Source organism: Vitis riparia, chromosome 9 (assembly GCF_004353265.1).
Source record: "Vitis riparia cultivar Riparia Gloire de Montpellier isolate 1030 chromosome 9, EGFV_Vit.rip_1.0, whole genome shotgun sequence".
In the NCBI taxonomy this organism is placed as follows: domain Eukaryota; kingdom Viridiplantae; phylum Streptophyta; class Magnoliopsida; order Vitales; family Vitaceae; genus Vitis; species Vitis riparia.
In genome coordinates this window covers 3769255-3793736 of record NC_048439.1, presented here as the reverse complement: position 1 = coordinate 3793736, position 24482 = coordinate 3769255, and the positions used below count along the sequence as shown (strand labels likewise).

General features: G+C 36.2%; 3 protein-coding genes across 4 annotated transcripts; 1 reads left to right on the top strand and 2 right to left on the bottom strand.

The window, feature by feature from the left end:
- The first annotated feature begins 896 nt into the window (after positions 1-896).
- LOC117922172 (homeobox-leucine zipper protein ATHB-15) lies at positions 897-11086 on the top strand. 2 transcript variants are annotated; one of them, XM_034840208.1, is made up of 18 exons: positions 897-1903; positions 2307-2466; positions 2854-2954; positions 3053-3143; positions 3373-3468; positions 3544-3657; positions 3744-3827; positions 3942-4097; positions 4257-4331; positions 4550-4656; positions 4732-4924; positions 5963-6148; positions 6254-6334; positions 7209-7343; positions 7440-7765; positions 8521-8626; positions 9976-10125; positions 10646-11086. In XM_034840208.1, the coding sequence occupies exons 1-18, from the start codon at positions 1695-1697 to the stop codon at positions 10790-10792; spliced, it is 2517 nt and encodes an 838-aa protein (XP_034696099.1). In that variant the 5' UTR covers positions 897-1694; the 3' UTR covers positions 10793-11086. The 2 variants fall into 2 exon arrangements, with proteins under 2 accessions (XP_034696099.1, XP_034696100.1); XM_034840209.1 differs by lacking the exon at positions 10646-11086 and adding an exon at positions 9652-9706 and having other exon boundaries at positions 9976-10066.
- A 377-nt stretch (positions 11087-11463) lies between these two features.
- On the bottom strand, positions 11464-12429 carry LOC117922441. The gene is made up of 2 exons (XM_034840574.1): positions 12328-12429; positions 11464-11904 (listed from the first exon to the last, which is right to left on the bottom strand). The coding sequence occupies exons 1-2, from the start codon at positions 12427-12429 to the stop codon at positions 11464-11466; spliced, it is 543 nt and encodes a 180-aa protein (XP_034696465.1).
- Positions 12430-20124: 7695 nt separating this feature from the next.
- LOC117922396 lies at positions 20125-21446 on the bottom strand. Its single transcript, XM_034840535.1, has one exon. It carries the CDS (start codon positions 21322-21324, stop codon positions 20746-20748), a length of 579 nt encoding a protein of 192 aa, XP_034696426.1. The 5' UTR covers positions 21325-21446; the 3' UTR covers positions 20125-20745.
- Positions 21447-24482: the final 3036 nt, after the last annotated feature.

The window sequence follows — 24482 nt, the reverse complement described above, 5'->3', positions numbered from 1 at the left end:
TTTTGCACTTCTCCTCTAATGTTTGCCTATAATGATAAAGGCCTTTTCCAATTTTATAAATATGTATATAACTTTGATTTTTATAAAAAAAAAAATAAATGTAAAATATTTTTCTTCCTTTAAATATTTTTATCTTCTAAAATAAAAATAAAGTTATCGAGTAATATTTAGAGTGGTTTAGTTGTAATTTTATGAAACACTTTTAATTTAAAATGTGTTTTAGAAAAAGAAATTTGGTGTTTAATAAATTTTAGAAAATATTTTAAAAATTTTTAAAAATATGTTGAAAAATTATGTTTTTCTAAATAAATATTTGATAAATGATCTAAAAATTCTTTTGAGTAAAATCACTATCAAATATATTTTTTAAAATGTGGAATAACGATTTTAAAAAAACAAACACTTAAAAAAGCATTTGACAATAAAAATGTTTTAAATATTTCTTTTAACATTTAAAATTTTTTATTTATCAAATATTAAAAATATTAGAAATACTTTTTAACTGTCAAACATGATCATATGCAATTTAATGTAATAAAAAATATTTATTTTAAGAATTATTTTAAAAATGTGAAAAAGTAACTACTAGTAAACAAATTTTTTTCATAATTAAATAACACAACATAAAAATATTTACAAAACATAAAAACATTTATTTGGTTACTTTCTTTGGATAAAAGTCGACAACTAACTTTACCAACCAAAGGGGGGTAATTTCGGTATTACAACCGACAACGACCATCTCCAACATCCCCTTATGGTAATTCAGCAATTCCGACAACTTTCCCGGGCATTCAATTCCAAAAAAAACACAAGGGTATTTTCGGTAACGTAAAAATCTCTCTCTCCTATTTTTCCAGAACCCAGGTCTTCATTTTTTCCGCCACAGTGCAGTGAAGAGCCGAAAGTGACGATCCAATGAAAAACAGAATCCTCAGCTTCGCCACTACCACCACCCCCACCTCCCCTTCTGCTATTCAGATATGAAGAAACCTAGACACAAACCCCAAATCCACCTACTTTTTCTTGTTTTTACCTAGGATTTTCTCACAGTTTCTCCGTTCCTTCTTCTGATTCGGGGTATTGGCATAGTCATGGAAGCGGGATCAAACGTTGCGAGTGTTTTCTGTGTGATATGATTCGGGGGTTAGGGACGATGGGTATCGGAGGCTGAGTCCGGGGCTCGGAGATCTCTGACTCGTTTGAGTCGGTTTTCTGGGTGGTTGTGGTTCGGGAGGTTTAGATCTGGGTGGGGGTGGATAGATTTAGGAGGGGTTTCGGATCGGGAATGGTGAGTGGTAGCTGAGTTGAGTCGGCGACTCGTTGAGGCGGTGCCTTTGGGGAGAAAGTGGTAGCGGTTGTGAGTGAAAAAAATGCTTTTGGAGGTTTTGTTTTTGGTGGTTTGAGGAAACGTTTTCAGTGCTTTGAGTAACGCTGAGATCGTTGTCGGTTTAAAGCCCTGATCTCGAAAGATTTGCATTTTCTTGTGTTTGGCGCTGCTTCGTGGTGAGAAAACAAGGATAACTGCTTACAGTTCTGGGTATTTGAACTGTTCAAATATCGAAGCTTTGGAAGAAGTTTAACTCAAAGGCTGCATAAGTATTAGGATTGGCGGTTCAGAGCTTGAAATCGCTATAGAAGAAGAGAGTTGTTTGCGTTTTGAATAATCTTCGTGGGTTTTTGGAGTTGAAGTGATGATGGCAATGTCCTGCAAGGATGGTAAAGGCATAATGGATAATGGCAAGTATGTGAGGTATACACCTGAGCAGGTTGAAGCCCTGGAGAGGCTCTATCATGAGTGCCCGAAACCCAGTTCTATTCGGCGCCAACAGCTGATTCGGGAATGTCCGATTCTGTCCAATATTGAGCCCAAGCAAATCAAAGTTTGGTTCCAGAACAGAAGGTTTGGTTTTGCTGCTGATTTAGTTTAGCTTTTTGATGCACCCGTCTGGTTGGTTGATGAGAAAATGCAGGAAAAGAAAGCAAAATTAATTTGGGTCTTAATGTTTTTTGTCGCATGAAGTTGCGGTAAGTTAACACAAAGTTTGGTTTCAGAGCTATTGTTTCTTCGCCTCTACATTTTCCCGTCAACCAACCAAGTCTGTTTACATATTTACCATGGTTCGTTACAAAATTGAGGATGGGGAAGGAAATTTTATCTTTTAATATGATATTTTCTGGTATGGGAACATTATTCGTCTGAACTGGAATAGATGGTTTTATTTGAATACCCCAGTCAAGCATTAATTAATAGTCCCGCATGCTTAAGAACATTGTCATTTGCATTTCTGTTTTGCATTTTACAGATGCCGAGAGAAGCAGAGGAAAGAGGCGTCTCGCCTCCAAGCTGTGAATAGGAAGCTGACCGCCATGAACAAGCTTTTGATGGAGGAGAATGATAGGTTGCAGAAGCAGGTGTCTCAACTGGTGTATGAGAATGGCTACTTCCGCCAACATACCCAGAACGTGAGAACTCCTTATATGCTTTCTCGTCTCCAGCCATATTGTCTCTGATGATTTTTTTTCCTCTTTCTTTTTGTTTTTTTTTTTAAAGGTTCTGATTCTTCTGAATAAAGTAGATTTTACGATAGGAGTAGATATATGGAAAACCCTCAACTTAATTCAGATGATTATGCAAAATTTCAAGTTGATTATTTCATTTATTTGTGAACCAAAAAAGTGCAAATCTAAAGTCTTAATTTTTATTTTCCCTTGTTTTCTTGTGGTTTCTTGGCTACCAAATTCAGACCCACCTTTTTTTTTTCTTTCATAATGCTGTAGTTGTTGTCTTTTGTTTTTACTTTTGAATTATCTGGGTTTTTTGATGCGGTTGTTTTCTTGGCATTCTTGCAGACAACGCTTGCCACAAAAGACACAAGTTGTGAGTCGGTGGTGACGAGCGGTCAACACCACTTGACCCCTCAGCATCCGCCCAGGGATGCTAGTCCTGCAGGGTTAGTGGGGATATGGTTGTTAGGTCCTTTTCTGTCATCGTGCTTTGTGACCACCTTGTTGTGTGTGGCTTATAAGTTTATGCTAATATTTTTTCCAGGCTTTTGTCCATTGCAGAAGAGACTTTAACAGAGTTTCTTTCAAAGGCCACTGGAACTGCTGTAGAGTGGGTCCAAATGCCTGGAATGAAGGTATCTTTCAGTACCTTTATTTTACATATATTATCTATTAATTATTTAAATAATTAATTATTTTTATATTGGCAAAATGGAATAATTTAATACTCAATGCAACCAATATTCTCTTGAAGTGTGTGACTTATCTAAAGGGTATTCCTTTATAACTTTTCCTGCCGAAATTTCTCTCTCCATGACTTGGTTGATAGTATTTTCCTTTGAAAACTTTGTATGACATGTGCAGCCTGGTCCGGATTCCATTGGAATCGTTGCTATTTCTCATGGTTGCACTGGAGTGGCAGCACGAGCCTGCGGCCTGGTGGGTCTAGAGCCTACAAGGGTAAGTTGGGTTTTATCTTTTTGTTTCTTCCTTTCTGCAGCTTATTAAATAATTAATTGGCTTCATTCCATTCAGGTTGCAGAGATCCTCAAGGATCGGCCATCCTGGTTTCGTGATTGCCGAGCTGTGGATGTGCTGAATGTGTTGCCCACTGCAAATGGTGGAACTATTGAGCTGCTTTACATGCAGGTAGGTGATCATTGTTAAATAATTGTTCAACTGGTTGAGGTTTTATGCACAACTGCTTATTATGCTTTTGAAATTTTGTGACTTAGCTCTATGCGCCTACTACGTTGGCGCCTGCTCGTGACTTCTGGTTGTTACGTTATACTTCTGTTATGGAGGATGGAAGTCTTGTGGTATGTGTTCATAAAGTCTTCTTGACTGAATTGTCCTCTTAGCCTTGTTCTATTGTTTTCCTCCCATCAATCAACTATCTTGAAGTCATTCAAATTTTCTGATGTAATGCTCAGGTCTGTGAAAGATCACTTAAAAATACTCAGAATGGTCCAAGCATGCCACCAGTGCAGCATTTTGTGAGAGCAGAAATGCTGCCAAGTGGCTACTTGATAAGACCTTGTGAAGGGGGTGGTTCAATCATACATATTGTTGATCATATGGATTTAGAGGTAAGAAACCTCATCCTTATTTTTATGTAGTTTTTTATTAGTTGATACACAAATGTTAACCTTATATGTTTAGTTCATCATGTTTCCTGTACTTGATTATGAAACATTTGACTATCAAAAACTGGATGATGACTTTATCATGTTCATTTCATCTCCTAGCCATGGAGTGTGCCTGAAGTGTTGCGTCCTCTGTATGAATCATCAACAGTGCTTGCTCAAAAAACAACAATGGCGGTAAGACTATTCTTTTTCCTGTGGGTGAATTTATAACTTTTAACTGCTACTCTCAGATATGATGTATGTGTTAGCTAACCAGTGATATCCTGAATGATCTTTTATCTTCAAGGACATTTGTAATCAGCCAAAGAGATACTTTCATACTTAAAAATGATGCTTTTGTAAATTGGTCTGGTAGGAGGGTCTCCTATTTTAATAGTCTCATTTTTTTGCAGGCTTTGCGCCAGCTGAGACAAATAGCTCAGGAGGTTTCTCAGTCTAATGTCACTGGTTGGGGTAGACGACCTGCAGCACTGCGAGCGCTTAGCCAGAGGCTGAGCAGGTGGTTGCATTTTTAGTCATTTGACGGTGGCTTGCACATTTCTTGTTTCAGATTCTAATATATGATTTCTTGCAGAGGTTTTAATGAGGCTCTCAATGGGTTTACTGATGAAGGGTGGTCAATGATGGGAAATGATGGCATTGATGATGTTACCATCCTTGTGAACTCATCTCCTGAGAAACTAACAGGCTTAAATCTTTCCTTTGCTAATGGATTTCCTGCAGTCAGCAATGCTGTGTTATGCGCTAAAGCATCAATGCTTTTGCAGGTTAGTACACTGAAAATTTTCAAATGTTCTGGATGATTAATGGGAACTATTGATAAAAAGTTCATTGAATTCTATATTTCTTTGTTGTGTTTATATAATGCCACATTGGATTTGTAAATTCACCTATCAATTTGACAAATGCTGTCCAAGCATTATTGAGGAAGTTTACTATGGTTCTATCCTTTCATTTAATTTAGCAAATTAAAACAAGTAAATGTAAATTTGGTCCATAAGTCTTTTCCTGGGCCTTCTCTTAAAGCACGTGCCATTGCATATGTAGCTCAGTGTTAAGACGTGTTCCCTATCAAACTAGAGGAAGAAGTTCATAATTTGCTTACATGGGGAAACCAACATTTGTCTTTGTTCCACTTGCTTGTAGAATTTACTTCTCTTTTCCTGATCCAACAGGTTATTGCTGAGTTTTCAGACCTTGTATTATCTAATCTGTCTTGCAAGTGTTGCAGTAATCATTATCTTGCCCTCTAAATTGTCAAAACTGTCTTTGTAGTTATCTATGATGGATATCCGACTGGCAGCAAATAAGAACTTATTTGACCAAAAGCTGGCTTGTTGATATTTTTTTTTCACTCGAACCAGACCATGAATTTGTGTTTCCCAAAACAAACCATGCAGTAGATTAAATGAAACCAAATAAGAATAATAGCAATTACTTAACTAAGTAAAGAGTACGCCAATTATTGTTAAAAGGTAGGAGTAAATAACCAAGCTCATGTCTCAACCTTTCCCTTGGAAGTCATTAATGAACTCATATCCAAGTACCATGATATTGGGTTGATGTGAAGTCCTACTAAATTTACTGTGAAAAGCTTGGGGAGGTTGGGGGAGTATTAATTTATATTGGATGGCAGAGGGGAGCTTTCTCTGTACAGTGAATATGAGACAGTACCCACAATGTGATGTTTTTGATTGTGGCTCAATTGGTCATGGTTGGGGGCCTCCATTTTCTTGATATTAATCTCTTTGTTTAAAGGCTTTATATCTTGTTCTGATGTTCTGTTCACTATTTATCATTTTCAGAATGTGCCTCCAGCAATACTTCTTAGGTTTCTGCGGGAGCACAGATCAGAATGGGCAGACAACAATATTGATGCTTACTCAGCTGCAGCTGTAAAAGTTGGTCCCTGTAGTTTGCCGGGGTCTCGAGTTGGAAGTTTTGGGAGCCAAGTCATACTTCCACTGGCTCACACTATTGAGCATGAAGAGGCAAGCAATCTATTCATAGTTTGTTATTTTAAAAGCTAATTCAAGATTATTGAAGAATGTTTGCTTCAGACTTGTGAATGAGATATTTGTTTTTGTGCTTATTAGTTCTTGGAGGTCATTAAGCTGGAAGGTGTCGGCCATTGTCCTGAAGATGCAATGATGCCTAGAGACATGTTTCTCTTGCAAGTAAGCATTATTTCTCCAAATTGCTTGTCTTGTATTTATATTTGTTGTCCTATATTAGGGAAAAAAAAAGAGGCTGAGGCTATTTTAAGCTATAACCTACTTGTCCAGGGCCCCTTCTTCTGAACTAGCATAGATTCAGAGTTCCAAATGGATTTTCTGCAAACAGGTTTTAACACACTCAATTTAGTGCTACATTTAGGTGCAATTTCCTCTCTTAGAATGCCCAAGTTGGATTTCCTGGAAGATGGTGTGTGTCACATTAGTCACAATTGGTGCTGCGACTTGGCTGGGTTGTTGGATGTGCTTTGACAAGTTTTTATACACTTAAGGTTACAGTTGGGTTGAAAAATTCTATTTGACCTCAATTGGGTTAGATTTGGCTCCAGCAGTGCATTAAAATGTGTAAGAGGAGATAACTCCTAAACACACATGTAGAGTTTTGAAATTAAATGGTAATTTGTGTCTTTTGGATCTTATTTGGATTTTCTTTGTTGAGTTCCAATCATGTGTACTTGGGATATGATGCTTGTTTATCTTGGAGTGAGTGTAATTATTCTGAATGTTAGAGAACTTTGATTGCAGTGCCAGTTTGTTACTGAGATTAGCTTTTTTTCTGTTTAAATATGGAATCACAGGTTTTATTTATGCTGTCACTTCTTATGGTGCTAGTGTTAAACCAAAGTCATACCTTTCCATATGTTTTCCTATTTCAAAGTTTTTGGTTGTGCCTTTGCACTACCAGATATGTGACAATTCATGGTGTTGAGATTTCTGAAGTTCGTTGAACATGCTATCTTAGTAGGTATCTTCTTTTGTTATCATGACCTGTTAGTTGTTGACATTATTGATGTCTCTGTTTACACTGTTTCAACAGCTATGCAGTGGAATGGATGAGAATGCTGTTGGCACCTGTGCTGAACTCATATTTGCTCCCATTGATGCTTCTTTTGCTGATGATGCACCTCTTTTGCCTTCTGGTTTTCGCATCATCCCTCTTGATTCTGGGAAGGTTAGCATTTAAATCACATTAACTGTTGTATTCCTTTAGTTTCTCTTGCCTTTTTCTTTGACTTTTCTTTAATCAATGAATTGTCCAATGATGCAGGAAGCCTCCAGTCCAAATCGCACCCTAGACCTTGCATCTGCTCTTGAGATTGGGCCAGCTGGGAATAGATCATCAAATGATTATTCTGTTAATGGTGGCAATACTAGATCTGTTATGACAATTGCATTTGAATTTGCATTTGAAAGCCACCTACAAGAAAATGTAGCATCCATGGCTCGGCAGTATGTGCGCAGCATTATATCATCTGTTCAGAGGGTGGCATTAGCTCTCTCTCCTTCGCATTTAAGTTCCCATGCTGGTCTTCGGCCACCACTGGGCACTCCTGAAGCGCACACACTTGCTCGTTGGATCAGTCACAGCTATAGGTGTGCCTCTTTAATTCTCTACCTTGCATGTATGGAATCTTGATGACAGCAACACTTTGCTATTGATGTTTTAGGAGGTAGAGGGAGTCATTATGCCAGATTAAGATTTTGTTTATCAATTTAAACTTTAAGAGGATATTGAAAGAGATAAAAATGTGACTGCTTTATTAAGGTGGTGCATATTCCTCTCTCAAAGTATTAATCTCCTTTTATTTTCTTTATTTGTGAGGGATTTATTTATCTCAGTTTTGAAAGGTTAATTAAAAAAAATTAAGGTATAACGTTTTCAGTGCATAACAAGATGGACTTAGAATATTAATAGTTGCTGGTTATATTCCTTTTGGGAACAAGTTCTATCCAATGGTGTTGATTAAATGCTTTCATTATAACCTATTAGCATGTCCTTTCCACCTTAACTAAAACCAAACAATCTATGAACTTGATGGAGCATTGCCACATTGATATGCTTAATAGCTTTGTGTTTTCTCCTGCCAAAATGAAAATAAATATAGCACACTGTTCATGATTTTACACTATTTTAGGATATTATTGTTGGTTTAATCACAAGGATATGGAACTTTTGGACTCCGCTTCTGAATTGTGGGATTCAAGCTAAAAGGTTGCTGTAGTTTTCAATTTTGAGTAGATCTGTCTGTTGGTCACAATGTAACCTAACCCTGACACGCACTGTTAAGCTTTTGCTATATTTCATAAAATGGTCAGCTGAATACTTCTTCCTTGTTTCACAGCTATAGGTGCTACCTGGGTGTGGAGCTACTCAAATCCAGTGGTGAAGGGAGTGAGACCATCCTAAAAACACTGTGGCATCTCTCAGATGCTATCATGTGCTGCTCTCTGAAGGTGTGCTTTCTAATATACTACTTTGGTTTTTAACCTTGGTTTTTTCCATCAAAAAAATTTATGGTAATGTAAGTGACTGTTCTATATATATCCATTCAGATATTGCAGTAGTTTTATGCATGACCATGGAAATTAGGTCTTCTAGTGGTGATTTGATACTTATCACAATCTATGCCACAGGCAGTAATTGTTTTGGAGTTTAGCATATATCATAAGGGGTATGAATATGTGTTGTCAGGCTTCTGCTTCTACATGTGGTGCATTGCATAGACATTTTTAGATTATTTTTAGTGGTTTGACGCCCAGTTCCAACAATATAATTATTGATTCTGAAAACTCGTGGAAGCTCTCTAACAATAGATCTGATTTAAGTAGACTTTTGAAACAGTGTTAATACTTCGATCGTCCTTCTGACATGACAGTAAAGGAGGTGCTGTGAAATGTGTTCCACAATTTCAATCTAGTCTTCCTCCTGATTTTCAGTAGGATGATAATAGGGCTTCTGACAATATTATTTGCCTCATGGAGTCTGGAAGTATGTAGCTTCCTTACTGTTATGACTTAGTGTTTGCCTCTTTTAATGTAATATGATTCTCTGTGCTCTTGAGAACATATAAGAGATCTAATGGTTCATTTTAGGCATGAATATGGATATCTTGAGCAGCCACAAAACCCTTCTAGGGATCTTTAACTAAATTAGTTAAATTCTTATGTGTTTTTATTTAGTTTCGGCGGTATGTGCACATAGAGAAGATCAATTCCTATGTATGGGTATGCATTATACACATGGAATATAGCATCTCTACTCTGTTCTATTCCTTGTCTAACCCATGTTAAATTTTACATGGGACTACAAGAGGAATACTCGGGGCAGTAATCCTACTCTGGATCTGATGGGAGTCCAATTGAAGTTTCTGATTTGTAGGACCTTTTGTTGTATTTGACTGAGTAGACGATAGTTGTTACAGCATTAACAAGTTAGAGACAATAAAATGAATTTCTGATGATGCTTTTTGTTGGTTCAGTTTATCCATGCAAGGAAATGCCTAAGCATCTGGAGGGTTTTGTGTTGAAACATTGGTGATTTTATCCAGAATTTATTATTTGATGTGTACCAAACTGTCTATTTTTTAGCATCGTGCTAGACACAAATGTCGACTTCTGTGTCTTTAGATCGCCAGGATGAGTTTTATAGATCAAGTTTTTTGGCTATCTCATCTGTGTATCTCTAGCCATATTTGTAGCATTTAGTTTTTCCATTGATATGCTTATCATGTTAAGATACTTTTATGTTTTTACCTTGATTTTTCAAAAAGCCAGCATAATTTTTAAGTGCTTAATTCCTGCAGGCATTACCTGTATTCACCTTCGCAAACCAGGCTGGTCTTGATATGCTTGAGACAACCTTGGTTGCACTGCAAGACATTACCTTGGAGAAGATATTTGACGATCATGGACGCAAGACTCTCTGCTCAGAGTTCCCTCAGATAATGCAACAGGTCTTCCAGTAGCTTTTATATGGGATTTCATTTTATTTTATTTTTCCACGTTGGGTTTGAGGTGGGGGGGTTTGATTCGCTGTGGCTATTTCATTTCATTTTCAGTTGCATCACTCAGACTAACTTCAGTCACAAATGAAGTGTTTACGAAGTATTGGAGTCCTACAATATAATGAAAAACATGATCTCTTTCCTTGAAATCCTGCCACTGCTGCTATGAGTTATTAAGGAGACACATTGGATACAAGGGGAAAAAAAAAAAAACTAAATAAAGGTTTTATTTCCATGGATATTCAAATGCCTGTTTCCATTTACATGTCCCCATTTCTTTCAGAAAATGTAGAAAGTGCATGAAAGTTGTTTCCTAATTTCTGTTTGGGAGAAAAATTAGTTATTTCCTTGCATGAAAGTTGGGTATTTGTCTTTTTTAGTCTTTTGCTTTAACCATCTTTTGTGAAAGTGCACCAACATTAGATATTAATGGATAGATAACAGCTGTGTTTTGATTCTTTATGTGCAGGGTTTTGCTTGCCTTCAAGGTGGTATCTGTTTGTCAAGCATGGGCCGTCCTGTCTCATATGAAAGAGCTGTGGCATGGAAGGTGCTGAATGAAGAAGAGAACGCCCATTGTGTCTGTTTTATGTTTATGAACTGGTCTTTTGTCTGACCTTCTGACCAGAACTAAAAGTACAGTGTATGAAGAGTACTAGAACACTCTTTAAGACCATTATTCTCGTCTTTTCTTTTTTCTTTTTTGTTCCTTGTTTGTCTTTTTGTTGTGGAAACCCTGGAGTACTGATTAGGACCAATGTTCCCATGTTTTTAGGCCTGCTGTTGAGATATTTACCCTGAAACTACCTTGTGTTCCATTTTGGGTAATTTCATGATCTCTTCAGTTCCTGAATAGAAGAATTATCTCTAATGTAATTATTTGTTAAAATGGAGGAAATGCTTGAAACCAGGAACTGATTCAATGCTAAAAGCTTCTAAACTCTCAATGCTCAGCTGATACCCACCTGCTTTCCTGAATGCTCATTCTTTCAGTTCAGAGTAGGTCTGTCCCCAGAAGTGGATAACCCAAACCCTAGAATTGGGTTTGTAAGAAAAGAAAACCCAATACTCCCTGTAGGTGGTCAGTTTGGGCTTTGCCTTTGCCTTTGAATTTTTGAAGCAATTCCATAACCATAATCACTTTATAAATACAAAGTCCTGGTAGTGGCCGATGGTGTTTGCCCAACTTATATCATAGACAAGGGTTTATTCTTCAATTTATTACCTTAGAATGAACAAAAGCAATTTATATTTCACACTTACTACACATAATCCCATTCAACCGGTCTATTCAATCCTGGGAGCACGGCTGCTGGTTCGAGCAATTCTGGGTTTCATGGAGCTGTGGTCGTTCCTTTGGTGAGCACTTCTCCTGGCCACCTCCCTCATTGTCATAGTCAAAGACAGCTTGGGATTCAGCCTAGTAGTAGTGTTAAATCTTTCACACAAATCCTTATGAGAGCTCAGTGCTTCTTTCATGGCCGTTCTTGGAACTCGCTTAATCCTTTCTTTCACTGCTTCTGAACAGATACCGCAAACCCATTTCCCAGAATGAGAATCGCTGACTTGCTGGATGTAACTAGCAGTACACTCCTCCAAGAATCCACAGCACTCGCACCGGGACTGTTCAACCTGAGTAGCTTCACTTCTGGTGTCGCCTTCTTCGATTGTCATCCTCTGTGACTCAGCAGAAACATCGGATATGGCCCTTCGAATGCACTTCTCGCTCTGTTAAACGATGGATTGCATGAAAAACAGTTAACAAGCAAGAAAAGAAGGTAAAAGACAGCACCATATATAATCTATAGTGCATGCAACTCACCATGTTTGATGGAAGCTATGATCCTATCGATAGCAGTGAACAGAGATACATAAATAGGGAGCGGGGGAGGTGGAAGGTTACTAACACAGCCAAATATCCATTAATCTCCCGAAAAGAAAATATCTAAATTCTGAAAGAGAGTAGAGAGGTTTAGGGAGGGTTTATAGGGGCAATGGAGTCGAGCAAAGGGGTAGAATGCAGTGCAGATATAGGTGGTGAACAAGTTGCTCAAACTTGGAAGTCAGAATTGCAATGGAAATAAAATATTCCACTTGTCATGGCCCCCGTGATGATTCACGAGCTCTGATATCAACCTACTGAGAGCAGACGAACACCGCTGTTCTGAATGGATGAGTCTGGTTGGATTTGGGCTGACTAGTCCCAACTTCTGATGGAAGCTTCATCAACCATAATGCAAGAGCCAGTGGCATGTTGGAGATGGATAAGCCTCTTCAAAGCTCAGGGGTTAGCCAAAAGTGGCACGTATGGTGAAGGATGGAGAAAAGGACAAAATCTGGTTAGCCAAAAGTGGCACGTATGGTGGAGGATGGAGAAAAGGACAAAATCTCTCTCTCTCCCTCTCTCTCTCTCTCTTATCCAGTTATGCAGAGAGGGATGACAGGAGTAAGTGCCCTATTCTCATCTATTTTTATTTTTGCCTAAGGACTTATATTTTATCATACATTTTTAGTGGTTAAAATTGCTAGGGGATGGTTAGTGAATTAGTGCCTTGAATTTTTCCTATACATGTAGCACATCTTTAGGGCTTTTTAAGCTCCAGGCTTATTGTCAATACTTCAACTCAAATGATATGGTACCATACGAGATAGCATGTGGGGTGGTTCAACTATGTTAAAATTGAAGTGTTGAATTTTTTATGGTTAGTAAGGAGGTCTTAGGTTTTTGAAGTGGAAAAATGATTTTTCGATTTTTTTTTTTGTATTTTTAGAATTATCGTGTATCCTCGAGCATTTATGATGCTTCCTCGTAAAATTTTGGAAATGACTCATAATAATATTGAGAGAAGATGTAGCTCACTCAAAGATAACGATGGTATACCAACTATACCATATCAAGGGTACAATATTAAGAATTTCGAATATGACAAGGTGTAATAGAGACTTGTCATTGGTCATGGTGTAACCCGTGGATGCAATGTACGGGCTACGGTTTTTACATATGATATGAGCATAATTGTCTCAGGTTGGAAGACTTGTATAATTGATACATACATGGACCAACACAACAACGGAGCTTAATTAACAAATAAGAGAAGAAATGAAAGACAACACCATAAATCTATAATACTTAACCGAGACATAATAATACGAGGCGGTGGTCCATTGACAAACCGACCATTAAACCAAATATTGCTTTTTGACTCATAATTGCCCTCCCTAAAAATACTCTCTCCCCCTCTTAATCCTATTTCTAGCTCCGCCGGTGAGGGAGGCGGTAATTAAGTTATCAACACAGCCAAATATTCATTCTCCCGGAAAGAAAATATCCAAATTCTGTTTGCCAAGGGTTTGTCGTGGCAATAGTGTCAAGTAAAAGCATAGAATGCAGTGCAGTCATAGGTGGTGAAAAGTTGTTCAAACTTGGACTCAGGATTGTGATGGAAATAGAATGTTCCACTTGTCATGGCCTCGTGATAATTCACGAGCTCTTATATCAACCTGCGAGAGCAGACGAACATCGCCGCTCTGAATCGATGTGGGAGGTTGGATTTGGACTGACTAGTGACTAGGCCAAATGTGGGTTCCCAACTGGTAATATAACATAGGCAAAGGGGGGATCAATTTTAATGTCATGTATTTGTATTTCGTCTCTTTCTATTTATATTTGTTTTATTTGTCCATATTTAGTTTGGATCTAGGTACTTATATTTTTCAATTATCTTGATTTTATTTTTCATAAAAACAAAAGGGATTGTTATTCATAACATCTCTTTTATTAAACGTAACATTTTTTTGTTATTATTTTTTCCATATATGTTATTTTTAATAAAGAACTCTTTCTAACCTATTAAATCTAAATTTTAATAATAATTTTTATTTAAAAAAATTGAGTTATGAATTTCACATTAAAATATTGAATATAATAAAATCATTTTATATAATATATTTTTGGTGAAAAAATTATTTTATAATTTATTATTTAAAGAAATTATTTTGTTTTAAAATATAAGAAGAATATAAAAAACAATTAAGTGTGAAAAAATAATAGAAATGAAAAGGAAAAAAAAAACAAAGTTTAATTGGGTGAGTAGAGATGAAAAGAAAGATAAAAATAAAAGAAAAAGAATGTTAAAATGTGGGGTGAGGATTGGAAAAAAACAAATAAAAAAGGGGTACAATTGGAACGTGGGGTTGGGGGAGAAGAGAAGAGAAGAGAAGAGAAGGGGGAGGAGAGAGCAGAGAAGGGGAAGGAATAAGGGAGGATATAAAATATTGCATTAGTAAAAATAGTGTTGTAAATTGGAATTGAGAAAATAAATTATAAATATTTATTTATTTATAAAATATTTTTATTTTTAATAAAATTTAAAATTAAAAAATTAAATAAGGCAGAATGGGTATTAGAATTTTCTATGTTAGGCACGCTCCATCTAATTTATTTTTGGATAAAGCTGAAAATAAATATAAATAAATAAAACAGAGTTGGGAGGGCACCATCCATCATCCCGAAACCACCCCTTTATCCCTACCTGTTGGGTTGGAATTTCGTTATCTTTTAACATAATTCGTACTAATCGACATCAAATTAATAAAAAAAAAACTCTATGAAAAATGGGCCGAAGCAGCTCTTTGGTCTGGGCCTGACTCATGTGGCTTTTGCTTTGTTACAGTGCGGCCCAGCTTTTTGTCACAGAGGAAAGAAAATTCTTCTTTTCATTGCTCCAGCTTGAAACTTGTAAACTTTTGTCCGCCTAGTAACAATATGATACAATTCATTAAGAACGCAGACCCAACCCATATTATTGACAGTGAGTCCAACAAAGAAGTTGAAAAACCATTGGCCCCACGTAAAATACATAAGAGAAGAAGGAAAATTGAATCTGAAGAAAGATTTCCCACCATTTCTTAACCAGAAAGATGTGCCGTGCGTGTGCTAGACACCCATCTAGGCCAACCTTTCGAAACCCATATGAGATTACATCAAAAGAACTCACATAAGCACACACCGAATTATAGGGCACCAACCTCAACTTGTATTTAATTGCTACTCTGAATAAGAATACAAGACTCCCATAATAGTGTCAGCAAGCTCATGTTCTTTTTAAATCTCCCTCTTTAAATTCTTCTGTATGAACCTGTAAATGTACATGTTCTCAAAAAGGCTCTGATGAAGTTAGATGAAATTGATTGGGTGGTAGAGTGGTGTATACACGTATTTCTTCCATATTTTTGTACATATGTACCATGAAAAATATGCTACTTCTTAAACATGAAATAATACAAATACTTAATTTTTAGAAAATAATTATGTGATGTTTTTTAAATGCATTACCCAAAATCTTGCAACAAAATACATAATTTTGTTTATTTAATTACTTTAAATATCTCTATGATAAACTCATGAATCCATTTTTTAATGTCTTTTTTTTTTTCCTTTCTTGTTCGATTGCAAATTGGGGTTTTTTTTGCCTTTTTGTTTATGGAGTAATTAGAGGTTCTTGAATACACACAAGTATAAAACAATATAACAATTAATTTATTGAAACCTTATACATGTCCACATACATGACTTCAATACTTGAAATAAATGGTATCATAGATTACAAATAAAGACCCTCAGGTTAGAGTGGAAGTGAAGATCATAGCCATGACAACTCTTCACAACATCTAACAACTATGCCTTATTACATGCAATAGCTAGAGATAGATAGACAGATAGAGAGAGAGAGATCATACTGCACATGCATATTAATCAACTCGGCCATGCATTTGCAGTAATGGGTAAGAGAAAGCATGGACCAACCCAAAAAACCCTAATGACCTAGTTTCAATACCATAGCCCTAATTCAGGAAACCCACCTGCTTTCCTGAATGCTCATTCTTTCAGTTCAGAGTAGGTCTGTCCCCAGCAGTGGATAACCCAAACCCTAGAATTGGGTTTGAAAGAAAAAAAAACCCAATACTCCTGTAGGTGGTCAGTTTGGGCTTTGCCTTAGCCTTTGAATTTTTGAAGCAATTCCATCACCATAATCACTTTATAAATACAAAGACCTGGTAGTGGCAGATGGTGTTTGCTCAATTTATATTATAGACAAGGGTTTTTTCTTCAATTTATTACCTTAGAATGAACAAAAGCAATTTATATTTCACACTTACTACACATAATCCCATTCAACCGGTCTATTCAATCCTGGGAGCACAGCTGCTGGTTCGACCAATTCTGGGTTTCATGGAGCTGTGGTCATTCCTTTGGTGAGCACTTCTCCTGGCCAACTCCCTCATTGTCATAGTCAAAGACAGCTTGGGATTCTGCCTAGTAGTAGTGTTAAATCTTTCACACAAATCCTTGTGAGAGCTCAGTGCTTCTTCCATGGCCGTTCTCGGAACTCGTTTAATCCTTTCTTTCACTGCTTCTGAACAGATCCCGCAAACCCATTTCCCAGAATGAGAATCGCTGACTTGCTGGATGTAACTAGCAGTACACTCCTCCATGAATCCACAGCACTCGCACCGGGACTGTTCAACCCGAGTAGCTTCACTTCTGGTGTCGCCTTCCTCGATTGTCATCCTCTGTGACTCAGCAGAAACTTCGGATATGGCCCTTCGAATGCACTTCTCGCTCTGTTAAACGATGGATTGCATGAAAAAACAGTTAACAAGCAAGAAAAGAAAGTAAAAGACAGCACCATATATAATCTATAGTGAATGCAACTCACCATGTTTGATGGAAGCTATGATCCTATCAATAGCAGTGAACAGAGATACATAAATAGGGAGAGGGGGAGGTGGAAGGTTACTACTAACACAGCCAAATATCCATTAATCTCTCGAAAAGAAAATATCTAAATTCTGAAAGAGAGTAGAGAGGTTTAGGGAGGGTTTATAGGGGCAATGGAGTCGAGCAAAGGGGTGGAATGCAGTGCAGATATAGGTGGTGAACAAGTTGCTCAAACTTGGAAGTCAGAATTGCAATGGAAATAGAATATTCCACTTGTCATGGCCCCCGTGATGATTCACGAGCTCTGATATCAACCTACTGAGAGCAGACGAACACCGCTGTTCTGAATGGATGAGTCTGGTTGGATTTGGGCTGACTAGTCCCAACTTCTGATAGAAGCTTCATCAACCATAATGCAAGAGCCAGTGGCATGTTGGAGAAGGATAAGCCTCTTCAAAGCTCAGGGGTTAGCCAAAAGTGGCACGTATGGTGAAGGATGGAGAAAAGGACAAAATCTCTCTCTCTCTCTCTCTCTCTCTCTCTCTCTCTCTCTCTCTCTCTCTCTCTCTTATCCAGTTATGCAGAGAGGTGATGACAGGAGTAAGCGCCCTATTCTTATCTATTTTCATTTTTGCCTAAGGACTTAAATTTTATCATACATTTTTAATAGTTAAAATTGCTAGCGGGATGGTTAGTGAATTAGTGCCTTGAATTAATTTTTCCTACACATATAGCACATCTTTAGGGCATTTTAAGCTCCAGGCTTATTGTCAATACTTCGACTCAAATGATATGGTACCATACGAGATAGCATGTGGGGGTGGTTCAACTATGAAGTGTTGAATTTTTTATGGTTAGTAAGGAAGCCTTAGGTTTTTGAAGTAGAAAAAGGATTTTTTGAATTTTTTGAATTTTATTTTCAAAAGTATCATGTATCATGAAGCACTTATGATGCTTCCTCGTAAAATTTTGAAAATGACTCATAATGATATTGAGAGAAGATGTGGTTCACTCAAATATAACAATGGTGTATCAACTATACCATATCAAGGGTACGATATTAAGGGTTTTGAATATGAGCAAGGTGTAATAGCGACTTGTCATTGGTCATGGTGCAACCCGTGGATGCAATGCACGGACTACGATTTTTACATATGATATGAGCATAGTTGCCTCGGGTTGGAAAACCTATACAGTTGATACATGCATGGACTAACACAACAATGGAGCTTAATTAACAAATAAGAAAAGAAATCAAGGAAAACACCGTAAATCTATAATACTTAACCGAGACATAATAATAGGAGGGGGAGGTCCATTGACAAACCGACCATTAAACCAAATATTGCTTTTTGACTCATAATGGCCCCCCCTAAAAATAATCTCTCCCCCCTCTTAATCCTATTTTGAGCTCTGCCGGTGAGGGAGGCGGTAATTAAGTTATCAACACAGCCAAATATTCATTCTCCCGGAAAGAAAATATCTAAATTCCGTTTGCCAAAAGCATAGAATGCGCTGCAGTCATAGGTGGTGAAAAGTTGTTCAAACTTGGACTCAGGATTGTGATGGAAATAGAATGTTCCACTTGTCATGGCCCCGTGATAATTCACGAGCTCTTATATCAACCTCCGAGAGCAGAGGAACATCGGCCCTCTGAATCGATGTGGGAGGTTGGATTTGGACTGACTAGTGACTAGGCCAAATGTGGGTTCCCAACTGGTAATGTAACAAAGGCGAGGAGGGGATCAATTTTAATGTCTCTATTTATATTTGTTTTATTTATCTATATTTAGAGAGTGTTTGAGCATAATTATAGAAAATATTTTTAGGTTTTATAATACTTAAATGATGAAAATTTTTAAGTGTTATAAAATCCAGAAACACTTCCTAAATTACTATCAAACGCACTCTTAGTCCCGTTTATTTGCATCTAAACATATATATTTGTTTTCTCATTAAACTATCTTGGTTTTATTTTTCATAAAAATAAATTATAAATATTTATTTATTTATAAATTATATTATTTTTAATAAAATTTAAAATTAAAAAAATTAAAAAAAGGCAAAATGGGTATAGGAATTTTCTACATTAGGCATGCTCCATCTAATTTATTTTTGGATAAAACTGAAAATAAATATAAATAAATAAGACAGAGTTGAGTAGTGTGATCCATCATCCCGAAACCACCCCTTATCCCCTACCTGTCGGTTTGGAATTTCGTTATCTTTTAACATAATTTGTACTAATCGACATGAAATTAATAAAAAAAACTCTATGAAAAATGGGCCGAAGCCACTCTTTGGGCTGGGCCTGACTCATGTGGCTTTTGCTTTGTTACAGTGCGGCCCAGCTTTTTGTCACAGAGGAAAGAGAATTCTTCTTCATGGCTCCAGCTTGAAACTTGTAAACTTTTGTCCTCCTAGTAACAATATGATACGATTCATTAAGAACGCAGACCCAACCTATATTATTGACAGTGAGTCCAACAAAGAAGTTGAAAAACCATTGGCCCCACGTAAAATTGATAATAGAAGAAGATGGCTTTTTCCTTGGATCAAATGAAAATTGAATCTGAAGAAGGATTTCCCACCATTTCTTAACCAGAAAGATGTGCGTGCGTGTGCTAGACACCCATCTAGGCCAACCTTTCGAAACCCATATGAGATTACATCAAAAGAACTCACATAAGCACACTCTAATTATAGGGCACCAACCTCAACTTGTATTTATTTGCTACTCTGAATAAGAATACAAGACACAGATTGACAAGACTCCCACGATAATGTCTGCAAGCTAATGTTTTTTTTAAATCTCCCTCTTTAAATTCCTCTATATGAATGTGTAAATGTATGTGTTCTCAAAAAGGCTATGATGAAGTTAGATCAAAGTGATTGGGTAGTAGAGTGGTGTATACACATATTTCTTCCATATTTTTGTACATATATACCATGAAAAATGTGCTACTTCTTAAACATGAAATAATTCAAATACTTAATTTTTAGAAATTAATTATGTGATGTTTTTTAAATGCATTACCCAAAATCTTGCAACAAAAATACTTAATTTTGTTTTTTATTATTTTAAATATCTCTATGATAAACTCATGAATCCATTTTTTAATGTCTTTTTTTTTCCTTTCTTGTTTGATTGCAAATGAAGAGGGATTTTTTTTTTTTTTTTACCTTTTTGTTTATGGAGTAATTAGAGGTTCTTGAATACACACAAGTATAAAACAATATAACAATTAATTTATTGAAACCTTATACATGTCCACATACATGACTTCAATACTTGAAATAAATGGTGTCACATATTACAAATAAAGACCCTCAGGTTAGAGTGGAAGTGAAGATCATAGCCATGACAACTCTTCACAACATCTAACAACTATGCTTTATTACATTCAATAGATAGAGATAGAGATAGATAGATAGATAGAGAGAGAGAGATTATACTGCACATGCATATTAATCAACTCTGCCATGCATTTGCAGTAATGGGTAAGAGAAAGCATGGACCAACCCGAAAAACCCTAATGACCAAGTTTCAATAACATAGCCCTAATTTAGGGGGAAAAGTTGGTGGTTTTTGTACTAAAAAAAAAGGGAAATAAGAAAAAACCCAACTGAAAGATTGAAAGGAAACCCTAGAAATGATAAGAGGTTAACCCAAAAAACCATGGGAGGGTAAATCAAAGACTGATCCTATCCATTGGAGGAAACATATGCAAGCTTAAGGGGTGTTCGGAAATGGACTAATTTCCAAAAGGAAAACCTAATAATTAGAGAAGATGAATAGAGAAATGTAGACAAACATAAAATTAAACATGTCCGAACACTTGGGAAAATCAATTACTCTTTGTCAGATCGTTCATCTCTCTTGTAATAGCCGGAATGCAGCTTGAACTCCTTGCAATGCCGCCGACTTTTTGCCCGGTTTTTTCGATCCTAGGGCTAATAGATTTAGCCCTAGCTCCTCTCCCATCCAACCTTGTGCTCTTCTTCAATATCTCCCTCATGGCCTCAGCTTGGAATAAAACTGGATAAGCCCTGCCAAGCTTGTTAAACCTAGAACAAGCATTCATATGTGTGCTTAATGCTTCTTCTTTTTTTCCTCCATTCTTCTCTATCTCTTCCTTCACAGCTTCTGTACACAGCCCACATATCCACTTCCCCAAGAACTTGTCCCGGACCCGCTTAATGTATTCTGGGGTGCACTCTTCGCTCATGCCACAGCACTCACATTTCGCGTCTTCAACCTCAGATATTGGAGGAAGTGTCAAGTCTCCGATGGCCTCCTTGCTAAGCTCGAAGGAAATGTCAGAAATGGTTCGTTGGAGGTTATCGGTTGAGACTTTCGGTGGCTTGCAGAAGGTGTTAGCCCTAGCGTAGGAGCTAACAATGGCTTCTCCATGTGGGGGCGCCATGGACAAGAATAAGGGAAACCCTAATGAGGAAATTGAAAGGAAGTTGGAAATTTTTATAGCTAAGTGATGAAATGGTAGAGGAACTTGATGATTATCTCATGGTAAGGAGAAGGTGAGGATTCTACTTAATTTATACTGGTTCACTCACCTTCCTCTAGAAACCTATCTGTGGGTTTTGTGGACAATGGAAGCTTGCAAGTCAATTATCATCTGAAACATTAACAGCCATGAACTTGCTAGATTTTTCAGGAGAGGTCTGAAAGAAAAGTCGTTGTTTTCCTTTTAGTTTGAAATAATTAAATGTGGACTGATTTTGACATGGAAAATGACTCTTTCAATGAAGATCTCGATGCCCAAAAACTTTTCATGCAAAATTTTCCCGCCAAATAGATGTGTAGAAATCATCATATATGCAATATATGTGAATAACCCTGGTTTTTTTTTAATAGAAAAAGTCTGAAAAAAGTACGATATCACACCCATTTTTTAAAAAAAAAAAAAACTAAAAAATAAAATACTTTAAAAATAATTCAAATTTCATAAATCCACCGATAATTGATGGTACCCGAGATGATCAAAAGTATTACATTTGATTGAGAAGTACATAAAATTTTAATTATTTTTAAATATTTAGTGTAGATTCAAATCTATGTTGCATTCCTAAATATGATAAAAATAATGCAAATCCAAAAAAAAGCTTCTAATGAAATCAGAGAAATGGAGAACCCCGTGATGCATGCAGAGGAAGAGGGTTGTTTGGTTTCTAGGAAAAAGTTTTCCTTATTTTGACATTATTATTTATTTTATTAGGTTTGTATCCTAAAATAAGATGAGTCTGGATTTCACGTGTAGGCCTACTGCTACCATATACTGCTGATCCCTGTATAGGTTCAGCTCAGCCTTGATCTATGTAGCCCGTGTAGGTGAGAAAATGAAAGAAAGGGAATATTCATCAAATAATGGGCGACTTTCTCTACAGCCACAAACCTACATTTCACGAGAAGAAAAATCATGCATGCAAGTATGAGGGAAAGGATGACATAAGAAAGTTTCTTTAGGTTATGTACTGCTGCAAATAAAGAAATAAAGAGACATGGCATTGATGATTCACAGGCATCTTGAAATATTGAAGAAGAAAAGGTGGCTTTAATTGATGAATATGTGAGAATGTGAATCATATAGCTTTTTGAAAACCCCTACCTGCCACAGGTTTAACCTAGGGCTGCAATTCCAAAGCCTTTGTATCCAAGTACTTAATTCATTATTATTATTATTATTATTATTATTATTTAGCATTAATGCTCAAGCAGGCTGCATGTGCACAGCCAAAATTAGTAAGTCAAGGCTCACCCAATTGAGAAGTTGTCAAACCTACCCTCCTATGTTGAAAATATCTATGATTTTTACATGCATGTATAATTCTTGCATTGGTTTATGTGTTTCTACGTATATAAACAATGAAGAAAATTTTGTTGGTCCAAATCCCAAATTTATATAAAGACTTAATGAAAAAAATGTAATAATAAGAAATAACAATGAAATAATAAAATAAAAATTAAAGAGATATGAAAAAGAAAATGTAAAAAAGGATTTTATCATGGTTTAGAAACTATTAATATAGCTTACGTCCATATTCCCTAGTTTCCCTCAAGGCTCGAGAAATTTTCATTATTTTTTTGAAAGTTTTCTAAACAAGATTTTGGTACAATTTGATCAAGATTACAAGAAAAGATAAGAAGAAAAAACTCTTCTTGAAGGGTGGATATGCAAATAAACGGACTTAGATTTCACTGCAATAAAAAATCACTTAGATTTGGGTTTGATGCATATAAATGCTCAAAAAAAGTTTGAACTCAAAGTAATAATAATTTGCAAGTTATTGGTCCATCATGAATGAGTTTCGGTAAACATACTTATAGCATTGTATGGAAACTAGTTATCACATTTTTCACTCAACCGGTCAAATGTTTGATAGACTACTTTTTGACTATTAACATTTACAAGTGACCATTGAGATTCAACTAGTTAATTGATTTCGCAGATGATCGACTAATTGCTCAACCATTTAGCCATTCGACATAGCAATTGTTCAACATGTAGACATTGCACGCCAAAAATTAATCTCCTTTTTTATAAAAATTAATCATAAAAAATTCATAGACGAGTTTAAAAGAAAAAAAAAAACTTTTAAAAAGTTCATTCTTTTTTGTTCAATGAGACATAGTTTTTAAAAGTCATTTTTAAGACATATTCATAATCCTCATCTAATTGTACAAGCCCTAACTTAGCAAGCCTAAAACTATTAACTTCTAATCTAGACCTTCCACAAGGTTTCTATGTTTTTACAAAAACCTTTTTAACCTCCTTATATAACTTCTTCTTGATTGATCTATGGAAATCTTTTTATGTAGCATACTTGAAATTAAACATTATATATATAAGGTTAATTTAACTCACCCCCCTTGAGATTTAAGTTATATAGCTTGGTCATCATTAAATAGTTTGAAATTTTATCAAATACTTCATCTATTCTTCTTATTTATTAATTTCACTCATCTCTCTTTTAACTCAAAGTACAAAAGATATTTGATGATTTTTTTTGACAATTATGCATAAATATATATACACATTAGGTTATGTAGTTGTGGACCCCGCATTTCGGCTCATGCGTTTCCTACTCGATGGCGAGCTCGATTTTTATTTAAAAAATGATTTTTTATTAATTAAAAACTGACTTGGAGTCGCCACTCATTTTTGTTTTTTTTTTTTTTTTTTAAAAAGGGTAAACAAAATAAGAAAGAAAACCCTAAGTGCGACTCTTTATTCTGGAAAAGGTGGTTTGTGAAAAACCGGATCGGGTTCGGGGATCAGGTTACTTATCGGGAAGGTACGATATGAACCGTAGTACCCCTCTAAGTCCCTGAAATCGGGTCTCTACTAATAGAATGAAGATGACACGGCAATCAATGAGAAAGTCAATGGATACTCACCTTAATCATGCATGACGTGGGAAGCAGAGCATGTATAAAGAATGAACAAAATATGAGTGGATGCGTACCTGGTCCTCCAGTCATGAATGCGCTATCATGAAACAGGATTAGTGAATGACGAATAGATAAAATTATGCGCATGTCAAGGAACAGAATAAATCAAACAAG